At 37.2% G+C, this 13,653-nt stretch overlaps 1 protein-coding gene across 1 annotated transcript in view; it reads left to right on the top strand.

Moving 5' to 3' along the window:
• Positions 1 to 13,653, top strand: part of ACADL (acyl-CoA dehydrogenase long chain) — a 68,661-nt gene that overhangs the window by 36,481 nt on the left and 18,527 nt on the right. Inside the window, exon 5 of the mRNA XM_037849451.1 lies at positions 9,629 to 9,695. Within this exon, the coding sequence (XP_037705379.1) occupies positions 9,629 to 9,695 (67 nt within the window). The remainder of the gene's footprint in view (positions 1 to 9,628; positions 9,696 to 13,653) is intronic.

Raw genomic sequence — 13,653 nt, 5'->3', positions numbered from 1 at the left:
CTGCTTAGCACATTCCAAAATTCCAAACTCCCCGAAGAAAAGCAGTTTAAAAACAGTGAGCACTTTTATCAGTCATGGGAATGGTGGGAACTTTCCCCAAATACAAATTCCCAGATGCCAGCCAAGGGCCAACCTTGTAAGCATGCCTTTCTAAAGACAGTGGCCTCAGGCCTGCTATGTTAACTTTTTTCTGAAAATTTCACATTTTCAATAATGTAATTCCACAAATGTTTATTAGTGTCTGTTGTGTGTGAAGCAATATGCTAGTCAAGGCACATATAAACATAATCTTCACAAATATACAATGACCTCAAGAAGATTGAGTCAGAGAGGATTTGGGAAGGTGGCAGAGTAAGAAGGTCCAACAGTCAGTCCCTCCATCAAAACAACTGTTGAACTGGCAGGAGCTGTCTGAATCAACCACTTTGAAACTCCTGAATACAGAGGAACACTGTGAAGCATCCAGGGAGGAGCAGGAGGAAGAAGCTGGTAAATTGTAATAAAGACTAGTGAATTTCATCCTTCCTACAGGGGCTGCCATCCCCCTTACCCCAATGTCATAGCAGGCAGCAGTTGAGATGGGAGCTCAGCTTGCTGGTATAAGGGTGGGACATAAAGAACTAGTCTTTATGATGAGTGCTTTGATCCCAGATCTCTATCTTTGATCAGCTACTTCAGATAGCACACCCTCCCCCTGCTCTGAGGGTGGCCATTGTTCCAGACCCCTGGGGCAAAGACAGCAGAGGAATCTTAAAGACAATAACCTTCTCAAAACTATGGAAAACAGTTAAAGGGCTGTATTAATCAGGCAAGTGCAAATTAGAAAACACAATTCAGAAGCCATGGAAGAAGCTCCAGGCTCCCTTGCTGATCCCTACCCCACCTCCTCCTCAACGCAGTGTGGAGCCAGCTTGCACTCCCATTGTGGGTTCCTGGCCCAGTTTCAAAGGGAGCAGAGTAGCTCCTGTGTGCATGTGTGCATACTGGGGTGCATGTATGTCAGTGCCAATCTATCAGGTAGAAGTCTGAGAGTGAGCTGGGGAATGTGTCTCAGATTTGCCCTCACAGAGTTTATCCTGAGAGCAGGGAAGCCCCTTGCAGACAGCTGGGACAGTGTGAGAAACAATTAACATGTAACGGCCTGGGGTAAAGGACTACCTGAATTAGGTCACTCAAAAGAGCACCTGGGAGGAGGAGGAGGTCTATTTTGAAGGGAGTAGAGGGGACATTCACACAAATTCCAATACACTGTAGATGGGAAATTACTAAGGCCTCTAACACTTACAAACCCAGGAGAAAAAGCTTGCTCCCGGGCTCTGGCTCCGGTTCCATGCAGGCTCAGATGGTAAGCCCCTGTATTTCCCATTTGCATCCGGCTGATCTTGATGGGAGGGCTAAGCTCTGAAGGAGCTCACCAGCCAAAGCAGAGCCAATTTGCAATGAGAATGAAAGGTACTTTTTGCCTTGGTTTGCTTCTTTTAATTAGCTCCTGGAATTCCAGAAAATCTCTGTCATATCACTAGCTGAATATAAACTTGAGGGACAGCCCAGGGAATAAATTCCAGAGTTAACACTTTTAAATATTAAAATGTACAGTGTTCAACAAAACATGATAAGCAAACAGGAAATTAGGATCCATATGAAGAACCAAGATAGAAATCCAGAAACCATGAATGAAGAAGACCAGAATTAGACTTATTGGACAGAAATTTTAAAATAATGATCCTGAATATGCTCAAAGCAATAAAGAACAACAAGAAGAAAGAACTAAAGAATACAAGAAAAACAATGAGTAAGCAATATGGAAATCTCTCCAGAGAAGTACTGGAATTGAATAACACAATAACTGATATGAAATATTCCCTAGGCAGTTTCAAAAACAGATTGGAGGAAGGAGAAGAAAGAATCAGTGAACTTGAAGCCAAGACAACTGAAATGATTCAGACTGAAGAACAGAAAGATAAAAGAATAAAAAAGAATGAACAGAGCCTAAGATACCCGTGGGACACCATCAAACAGCAATATATGCTTTATGGGAGTCCCAGAAGAACAAAGAGAGAAAGGAGCAGATGGAATATTCAAAAAGCTAATGGCAGAAAGTTTCCCAAATGTAACAAAAGACATAAATTTGCACATGGAAGAAGCCCAACGAACCCCAAACAGAATAGACTCGGAGAGAGCCACACCCAGACACATAGTAATCTAATTGTCCAATGTCAAGGCATGGATGGAGCTCTGAAAGCTGAAAGAGAAAAAACAATGAGTTATGTACAAGGAAATTCCAATAAGATTAAGTGATGATATCTCATCAGAAACCATGGAGGCAAGAAGGCAGTGGTACAAAATATTTAATGTGGTGAAAGAAAACAATTGTCAACCAATAATTTTATATCCAGCAAGACTTTCTTTCAAAAAGATGACATTCCCAGATAAACAATAGATGAGGAAATTTGTCATTAGTAGACCTGCCCTATAAGTAATGCTAAAGGCAGTTATTCAGACTGAAAGGAAAGAACACTAGACAGTGGATCAAAGCGGCATAAAGAAATAAAGACCTCCAGTAAAGGTAACATATGGGTAATTATAAATACTAGTACTGTTGTATTGTATTGTTATATAACTCCACATCTGGCTTCGTACAGGTGCTAAAATGTAAATACATAAAATGTATGATAAATTGATGATTTTGTACATACAAAGTACAAAGATATAAAATTTTAACAAGTACACAAAATGGTTGGTGTAGCAGAGGGATATTGGAACTGTAGATGTGTCTGCTATTGAAGATAAATTGGTATCAAATCAAATATGATTGTTATAGATTCAGGATGTTAAATTTTAACCCCATGGTAACCACAAACAAAATACATGAGAAATATATTCAGAAAGAAATGAGAAGGGACTCAGAATGGTACAATAATAAAAGCCAAATAAATATGGAGGTTGGCATCAATGGAAGACGTCAGGGACAAAAAGGTATAAGACTTACAAACATAAGATAACAAAATGGCAAAAGGAAGTCCTGCATTATCAGTAATCACTTTAAATATAAATGGATTGAACTCCACTGTCAAAAGGAAGAGATTGGCAGAATGGATTTTTTAAAAAAAGATTCAATTATATGCTATTTATAAGAGACTCGCCTTAAATTCAAAGATATAAATAGGTTGGAAAGTGAAAAGATGGGAAAAAATGTACCATCCAAAAAGTAACAACAACAACAAAAAAAAAGCTGGGGTAGTTACGCTAGGATCAGATAAGGTAAACTTTACGTCAAAACCGTTAAGAGGGTCAAAGAGGGTCACTAAAGTTAAAGTGGTCAATTCAACAAGAAGACATAGCAGTTACAAATATATATGCAACTAACAGCAGATCCCCAAAATATATGAAGCAAAATTGACAGATTTGAAGGGAGAAATAGATGGTTCTATATTAATAGTAGGGGATTTCAATACACCACATTCAGTAATGGATAAGAAATCTAAAAAGAAGATCAATAAAGAAATAGAATACTTGAATGATACTTTAAACCAACTAGGCCTAACAGACTTACATAGAACTCTTCACCCAGTGGCAGCAGAATACACATTCTTCTCTAGAGTACATGGATCATTCTCCAGTTTAGACCATATGTTAAGTGACAAAACAAGTCTCAATAAATTAAAAAATATAGAAATCATACAATGTATCTTCTCCAACCACTATGGAATGAAGCTAGAAATCAATAAAAGAGGGAGAAATGGAAAATTCACAAATATATGGAAATTAAACAATGTACTCTTAAACAACTTTTGGGTCAAAGAAGAAATCACAAAGGAAATTAGTAAATATCTTGAGGAAAATGAAAATGAAAACACAATGTACCCAAAATTAGGAGATGCAGCAAAGGCAGTGCTGAGAGAGAAATTTATAGCTCGAAATACTTACATTAAAAAAGAAAAAAGATCTAAAATCAAAGACCTTAACTCAAAGCTAGAATATCTAGTAAAAGAAGAGCAAACTAAACCCAAAGTGAGAGGAAGAAGGAAATAACAAAGATTAGAGCAGAGATAAATGAGATAGAGAATTAAAAAGCAGTAGAGAGAATCAATAAAACCATAAGTTGGTTCTTTGGAAAATCAATAAAATTGACAAACATTTAGCTAGACTAAAAAAAAAGAAAAAAATAGAGGACACAAATAACTAAAGTCAGAAATTAAAAAGGGGATATTACTACTGGTCTTACAGAAATAGAAAAGACTTATAAAAGGATACTATGAACAATTGTATGCCAACAAATTGGATAACCTAGATGAAATGGACAACTTCCTAGAAACACACAAATTACCTATACTGACTCAAGAAGAAATAGAAGATCTCAACAAACTAATAACCAGTAAAGAGGTTGAATCAGTAATCAAGAACTTCTCAAAAGAGAAAAGCCCAGGACCAGATGACTTCACAGGTAAATTTTACCAAACATCCCCAAAAGAATTAACACCTATCTTGCTCATTCTATGAGGACACCATCACACTCACAGCAGAGGGAGATAAAGATACCACAAGAAAGACAACTACAGACCAATATATCCCCTTTGAATAAAGATGCAGAAATCCTCAACAATATTGTAGCAAAGTGAATCCAATAGTACTTCAAAAGAATTATACATCATGATCAACTGGAATTCATCCCAGGTATGCAATCATGGTTCAACATAGAAAATCAATAAATTTGATACACCATATTAAAAAAAAGAGGAAAAAATCACATGACCATCTCAATTGATGCAGAAAAGGCCCTTCTTGATAAAAACACTTAGAAAACTAGGAATAGAAGTAAACTTCCTCAGTGTAATTGGGGCATATATGAAAAACCCATAGCTAACATCATACTCAGTGGTGAAAGACTGAAAACTTTCTAAGATCAGGAACAAGACAAGGATGCCCACTGTCACTACTGATATTCAACATTGTACTGGAACAATTAGGCAAGAGAAATAAATAAAAAGCATCTATATTGGAAAAGAAGAAGTGAAAGTTTCCTTATTTGCAGATGACATGATCCCAGATTCAGAAAATTCTGAAAAAAGTCCATAACAAAGCTACTGGAACTAATAAATGAATTCGGCAAAGTGGTGGGGTACAAGGCAAACATGCAAAAATCAGTAGTGTTTCTATATAGTAGTAATGAACAATCTGAAGAAGAAATCAAGAAAAATCTCCATTTACAATAGAAATTTGAAAAATGAAATGTCTAGGAATAAGTCCAGCCAAGGATATCAAGGACTTGCACATAGAAAGCTACAAAACATTGCTAACCGAAATCAAAGAAAACCTAAAGAAATGGAAAGATATTCCATGTTCATGTATTGGAAAACTAATTATTGTTAAAATGTCAGTTCTACTCAAAGTGATTTACAGCTTCAATGCAATCTTAATAAAAATCCCAACAGCCTTCTCTGCAAAAATGGAAAAGCCAATCATCAAATTTCTCTGAAAGGGTAAGGGGCCTTGTATAGACAAAACCATCCTGAAAAAAAACAGTGTTGGACACTTACACTTCCTGATCTTTAAACTTATTACATAGCCATAGTAATCAAAACAGCATGGTACTGGCATAAGGACAGACTTATAGACCAATGGAATTGCATTGGAAGTTCAGAAATCCACCCTCATGTTTATGGCCAACTGATTTTTGGCAAGAGTGTCAAGTGCACTCAATGGGGAAAGAATGGTCTCTTCAACAGATGGATGTCCATGAGCACAAGAATGAAGGTGGACCCCTACCTCACAACATATACACAAATCAACTCAAAATGGATTATAGACCTAAATATAAGTATCAGAACTATAAAACTCCTTGAAGAAAATGTAGGGAAGCATCTTCAGGAATAGGTGTTAGGCAGTGGTTTCTTAGACTTTACACCCAAAGCAGAAGCAACAAATGAAAAAATAGATAACAGGGCCTCATCAAAATTAAAAACTTTTGTGCATCAAATGACTTTATCATGCACATAAAGTGGCAACCAATCAATGGGAGTAATACTTGGAAACCACATATCCAATAAGGGTTTAATATCCAGAATATATAAAGGAATCCTATAACTTAACAATAAAAAGAGAAACAACTCATTTAAAGAATGGGCAAAAGGCTCAAATAGACATTTCTCCAAATAAGATATACAGATGGCCAGAAAGCACATAAAAGATGCTAACATCATTTGCTATTAGGGAAATGCAAATCAAAACCAGAATGAGATACCATTTCACACCAACTAGAATAGGTACTATAAAAAGTAGAAAATTACAAGTGTTGGAGAGGATGTGGAGAAATAGGAACACTCATTCATTGTTGGTGATAATGTAAAGTAGTGCAGCCACCATAGAAGACAGTTTGGTGGTTCCTCAGAAAGTTAACTACAAAATTACAATATGACTTGGAAATCCCACTTCTGGGTATATACCCCAAATATTTGAAAGCAGGACCCAAACAGATATTTCCACACCAGTGTTCATAGCAGCATTATTCACAATTGCCAAAAGATGGAAGCAACCAAAGTATCCGCCTTTGGTTGGAGAAAGTATATATGATATATATCTACAATAGAATATCATTCAGCTGTAAAAAGGAATGAAGTTCTGATATATGCAACAACATGGATGAACCTTGAAGAAATCCTGTTGTGTGAAATAGGCCAGACACAAAAGGACAAATATTGTATGACCTCACTGATATGAAATAATTAGAAAAAGCAAATTCCTAGAGTTAGAATCTAGAATATAGGTTACCAAGATTTGGGGTGGGGATAGGGAATGGGGAGTTAATGCTTAAATTGTACAGAGTTTCTATTTGGGTTGATGGTAATGTTTTGGCCATGGGTGGTGGTGATAGTAGCACAGCATTTTGAATATAATTAATAACATAAATTATATATTTGGATGTGGTTAAAGGGGGAAATTTTTAGGTTGTGTATTTGTTACTAGAATAAAATTTTTTTAAATATACATAGGACTGTACAAAAGAAACAGTGTACCCAATTGATGGACTATAATTAATCATATAACTATAAAAATGTTCTTTCATGAATTGGAACAAATGTACCACACTAATGGAAGGCATTAAAAATAGGGTGGTGTGCCGGTTTGAATGTATTGTGTCCCCCAAATGCCATTGTCTTTGTAGTCTTGTGGGGCAGACGTTTTGGTGATGGTTGGATTTGCTTGGAATGTGCCCCACCCAGCTGTGGGTGATGATTCTGATGAGATGTTCCCATGGAGGCATGGCCCCGCCCATTCAGGGTGGGCCTTGATCAGTGGAGCTATATAAATAAGCTGACTCAAAGAGAGGGAACTGAGTGCAGCTGTGAGTGATGTTTTGAAGAGGAGCAAGCTTGCTGGAGAGGAACGTCCTGGGAGAAAGCCATTTTGAGGCCAGAGCTTTGGAGCAGAAGCCAGCTGCCTTCCTAGCTAGCAGAGGTTTTCCGGACACCATTGGCCATCCTCCGGTGAAGGTACCCGATTGCTGAGGTGTTACCTGGGATGCTCTGTGGCCTTAAGACTGTAACTGTGTAGTGAAATAAACCCCTGTTTTATAAAAGCCTATCCATCTCTGGTGTTTTGCATTCTGCAGCATTAGCAAACTAGAACAGGTGGTATATGGGAATTGTGTATTTTATGCATGATTTTTCTGTAAACCTACAACTTCTCTAATAAAAAAAATAAAAGATTATATCTGGTAATTCATGGTGTTTGCTTTAAGCAGCCTAGAAAACCAGAACACTAGTATAATTTCCCTGTTTGGTTTCTTGGCTGCTAATACAAAGGAAACTTTTGAGGCTAGGAGAATTCCAAAACTGAGACATCAGCAAGGTAATACTTTCTTCCCGAACACACTGTGGCATTCTGGGGCAGGCTGCCAGTGAACCTTGGTCCTTGGCTTTTCTGTCACATGGAATGTACACGGTGGTCCCTCCTGGCTTTTCTCTCTGACTTTGACTCAGCCTACAAAGGACTTCAGTATTCCAGATTAAAACCCAACCTCATTCAGTGGGTTTATACCTTAACTGAAGTAACATCTTGAAGAAATCTTATTTATAAGATCCATCAGAATATGGACCAAGACCAAGAATATTTCCAAACTGGCGTACACAATTCATTCCACCATACACCCCATTTCAAGATTCTTAATCACATCTGCGAAGTCCCTTTTTCCATATAAAGTAACATTTACATGTTCTTGGGATCAGGAACTAATATCTTTGGGAATCATTATTCAGTCTACTAGATAAAGCTGAACTCCACAACAATAAGTGAAGTGGATTATTTATACATGATGTTATCCACTATAGGATATTCGAGAAAACTGGAAGCTACCTAAATGTTCAACATAGGAAATTGCTTTAAAAAATCATGGCAAACTTATGTGATGAATTCTATGCAGCTGATAAGAATTATCGTATAAAAAACATCAGATGTTGTTAATCGATCAAAATCATATATGTATGATTCCTATTTTACAAAAATATATGTGTATCTATAGCCATAGAAAAATACTGGAAGGAAGTATTTTAAAATATTCATTCTAGAAGGTAAAATTATTTTAAAAATTTTCTCCTTTGTGATTGTGTTTTTCATATTTTAATAATATTTAATTTATATTTAGAAAAATTAACAACCTATTCTACTTTTAGAGCAGACTTATTAGAGGGCATGGTGTTTGAGACATTCCCTTTTAAATAGCTAAACTTTTGTTGAGTAGGGATAAGAGAAGGAACCAAAGTGAATAAAGGCAGAAAAATACATGGTGGCACATAATCTCGGGGAAATAGTGACCCCTGAAATGTTGAGTCCAGTCTGAGGATCTTTGAATGATAGTTGGGCTTGTCATGCTTTATAAAATCTGGTTGGCTTATATAATCTTAATCATATATTCATGTATATAAGTGCTTTAAAATATAATATATGGACATGACTTTTCAGTGCACCTGTGTGAACATCCGTAATATCAGTTAAAGACCAATTTTTATAAGGGTATAACCGGTAGTAATTGCACATTATTTACACACTGTTTTGGTTTGCTAAAGCTGCTGAAATGCAATATACCATAAATGCCCTGGGTTTTAACACTGGGAATTTATTAGCTTACAAGCTTACAATTCTAAAGCCATGAAAATTTCCAAATTAAGGCATCAGTGGGATGATACCTTCTCTGAAGACCAGCTACCAGCGAACTTGGGCTCCTCTGTCAGATAGCAAGGCACATGGCAACATCTGCCAGTGCTTATCTCCTGGGTTTTGTTGCTTCAACTTCTGGATTCTCCTTCTGTGGCTTTTTTCCTTCAAACTTCACTGGGGCTTTTTCTGTGAGCTTCTCTTAATTTCATCTGTCTGCTTCTGTATGGGTTTTATCCTTTATAAAAAGGACTCCAAAGATTAAGACCCATGGTGAATGGGCTGGGTCACATCTCATTTGAAAGAACCTAAATAAAAGGTCCCACCCACAATAGGTCTACAACCACTGGAATGGATTAAAAGAACATGACCTTTTCTGGGGTATCTATAACCTCCACACTACCCACACAATTACATGAAAACATTTGCATAATTCAGTTTTTGCCAATTGTTGAATTTTTCACCTTTTCTATTACAGTGATTTGCAAGGAATAAGAACAAATGCCAAAAAGGATGGAAGTGATTGGATTCTCAATGGAAGCAAGGTGTGTGAAAAGAGTCTTCCATAGCCCTTTTCTCCAGAGTCATGCCATGGGAGGCAGTGTGTCAAAAACTAAATCATCACTGATTCTTTGAGATCCAGGGACTCACAAAGGAGTTGAGTTCATTTGAGTTGTTTTGGAGACAGTAAGAAATTTGCAACATTTATATTATATGAGATCTGTGGGAGCCTCTTCCACATTGCATTTAGCTTGCCTTTTCACTAATATGGCAATGATTGTTTTAGCTTCCAAACAGCCCTTATTAAACCAAAAAAAGGGAAGGTGAGAGTCACAATGCCCAAATATAGAACAAAAAATAGGCAATGGTAAATAAACTATAGAGGGGAGATTGGGGAAATGGCTTTCTCAGAAATATCAAGAAGAGTTTCAAAAGATCCTAGGAGAGAAAGATATCACTAATAGAATTTAAGAGTCCTTCAATCCTTTTGAAATCAGTCCATCAATCAATATAGAATTGGAGAACCCCTCCAATTAAGATTACAGTTGGGCTCAGGAGTAAATATATTCCTTAGAATGTTAGCCTTTTTATCCTCAGATGATAATTGTGTCTGTATATATGCAGTAAATATTTATTGTTGACAGAGTGTTAAGTGAAAGATATTAATTTTCTACACTAAGGAAGTCTTTCCCGAAATCTGTTCAAAGGCTTGGTAAAGGACTTGTTTGTTTGTTTGTTTAAATTCAATTTTATTGAGATATATTCGCACACCATACAGTCATCCACAGTGTACAATCAGTTCTTCACAGTATCATTATATAGTTGTGCATTCATCACAATCAATTATTGAACATTTTCATTACCACACACACAAAAAAGAATAAGAATAAGAATAAAAGTTAAAGTAAAAAAGAACACCCAAAACATCCCATACCCCCATCCCTCCCTATTATTCATTTACTTTTTGTTCTCATTTTTATATTCATCTGTCCATAACTGTTTAAAGGGAGTGGGAGCCACGAAGTTTTCACAGTCACACAGTCACACAGTGTAAGCCATATAGTTATACAGTCATCTTCAAGAATAAAGTCTGCAGTTCAACAGTTTCAAGTTCCTCTAGCTATTTCAATACACTAAAAACTAAAAAGGGATATCCATATAATGCATAAGAATAACCTCCAGAATGACCTCTCAACTCTATTTGAAATCTCTCAGCCACTGAAACTTTATTTAGGTTCATTTCTCTTCCCACTCTTGGTCCAAGAAGGCTTTCTCAATCCCATGAATCCAGGGCCAAGCTCATTCCCATGAGTCATGTCCCACATTGCCAGGGAGATTTACAACCCTGGGAGTCATGACCCATGGAGTGGGGAGGGCATTGAGTTTGGGGGGAGGGCAGTGAGTTTATCTGCAGAGCTGGTTTAGAGAGAGAGAGACCACATCTGAGCAACAAGAGGTTCTCTGCGGGTGACTCTTAGGCACAATTTTAAGTAAGCTTAGCCTCTTCTTTGCAGTAACAAACTTCATAAGGGCAAGCCCCAAGATCTAGGGCTCAGCCTTCTAAATTGGTAGCCCCCAATGCTTGTGAGGGTATCATTAATTCCCCAGGTGGGGAAATTTAATATTTCCACATTTTCCCCTAGTCCTTCAAGGGTTTTGCAAACACATTTTTATTCTCTGTCCATATTACTCTGGGATATACTGGGGCATCACACTAACCTGTACAAACCAACCAGATTTCACTCCCTATTCCACATTCCATGCAATTATGTTGTTTGAATAAACTGACCATACAAATTAAATTATATAGAGTATTACAAAAAATATAGATTTTGTACCTAATAAACATCTCTTCCTTTGGTCTCACACAGAAATTGAAGTTTTAAGAACACCAACAATATTGTCTTTTACCCTTTAGTCTGATTTGCTTTAGTCCTAACCAAGTCCATTTTGTTCATACCTCTAATCAAAATTTTTTCAGACTCCTTAGCATTTGCTGTATGGGGTAATGCTGACATTCATAGCTGCTGGACTCTGGCTCTGAGTCTCAGGTGTCACACAGATACCCAAAGTTCCAGGGACCAACCAGGTTATACACAAAGAGCTCAGCATCTCAGAATTTAGAAATAACCATTTCAACTAGCAATAGATGGAACTGCTGTAAGAGCTTACAATCCAGGAACCTTTATAAACCTTCCCCTGATAACGCATGCTTTCAGACTCAATTCTCCGAGTTTGCACATTATAGTTAGTTCATATTATTGAGGCATTATAATGTTTTTTTTTTTCATTTCTGGTTTATTTCACTCAACATACTGTCCTCAATGTCCATTCACCTCATAACTTCACTCCTTGTAGCAGCTCAATATTTTAATCTATGTATACACCACAGTTCGCCATTCTGTTCATCAGTTGATATTCCTCTAGGCCATCTCCATTCACTGCAAATCATGAATACTGACACCACAAACCCTACTGTGCAAATGTCCATTCGTGTCCCTCTTTTCAGTTCTTCCAAGTATACACCCAATGACCAAGTTGCAGGACCATATGGCAACTCCATGCTTAGCTTCCTGTGGAACCACCACACTTCCTTCCAGATGTACTGCACCACTCTACTTCCCCATCAACAGTGATTAGGTACATATCTTTCTCTACATTTTCTCCAGCACCTGTATCCCTCTGTTTATTTTTTTAGACAATTTTATTCACACACCGTACATTCCATCCAGTGGTTCCCTGTATAATCACATAGTTATGCATTCACCACCACTATCTATATAAGGACATTTCCATTTCTTCCACAAAGAAAGAGTAAGAGGTGAAAAAAGAAAAAGAGAAAAAAAACTGACAGCTCTCTATGCAGCCATCTTGTCCCACCTCCTAAAGGACTAATTTTTGTTTGTTTTCTTTATTTAAAAATTTTTGATGTCTGATTAGTTATAGGCAAATACCTTTGTATTAACAAAATCAGAAGTTTGAATTTCGTGGTAGTGTCACATTGCTATAAAAGCGTCTAAATACTCTCTGTTTCTTTATTTGTGTTATCGGGCTGGGAAGAGTTTGTGGACTGGCATCATTGCAGACCACATTTTGACCTGGCTGACCCTAAAGAAAATTCCATAATATAGTTTCATAATTATTATATGGGAAAATAAAGTCTGTTGTCAAATAAATTTGGAAAATATGTACAACTTCTCAATCTTCGATATGCTGATATGTATTATGAATCTCTAAAAGTGGGCTATAATATGTTTTATGCCCCAGAAAATTCTCATTTTACAGACTATCTTGAGTAACTCTAACATGCAGTCAATTAACACTGTAATAGATGGCTTGTTTTGACAAAAGAGTGGGATATTTGGCCAAAACAAAATGAGAAGCCATATTCTCCTATGATTGTGGCTTTCTAAGCAGGCTTATTCAGCTCTTTACGATCCTCTGTGGTAACTACCCAGGAAGGGTACCACTTACTCTGCTTCAAAACTCTGTCGGGAATGGCAAACTTTGAAAGCAAGTGGGGTTTTTTTTTCCCAGCTGCTAAAACAAATGTCACACAGTGGGTTGACTTAAACAACAGGAATTTATTGGCTCACAGTTTTGAGGCTTGAAGTCCAAAATCAAGGGGTCAGCAAGCCAATGCTTTCTCCCAGAAGACAGTGGTGTCCTGCGGCTGGCTGCTGGCAACCCTTGGTCACACACGGTACATGGCTGCAATCTTCTTTCTCTTCAGCATCCCACTGGCTTCCAGTTTCTGGCTGCTGTACCTGGCTTCTCCTTCTGTGTCCAGTTTCCTTTGCTTATGAGGACATCAGCCATATAGGATTAAGGCTCATCTTCATTCAGTTTGGGCACACCTTAGCTAATAACATCTTCAAAGGTCCTATTTACAAATGGGTTCAAAACCACAGGACCAGGCATTGGGACCTGAACACGCCTTTTGTGGAGGCATGATTTAATTCTCAACAGCAAGAAATAGTAAAGGAATGGATAAATAAATAT

Source organism: Choloepus didactylus, chromosome 9 (assembly GCF_015220235.1).
Source record: "Choloepus didactylus isolate mChoDid1 chromosome 9, mChoDid1.pri, whole genome shotgun sequence".
NCBI lineage: Eukaryota > Metazoa > Chordata > Mammalia > Pilosa > Megalonychidae > Choloepus > Choloepus didactylus.
Note: the sequence above shows the minus strand (reverse complement) of the source record. Positions and strands in the feature narration are given on the sequence as shown.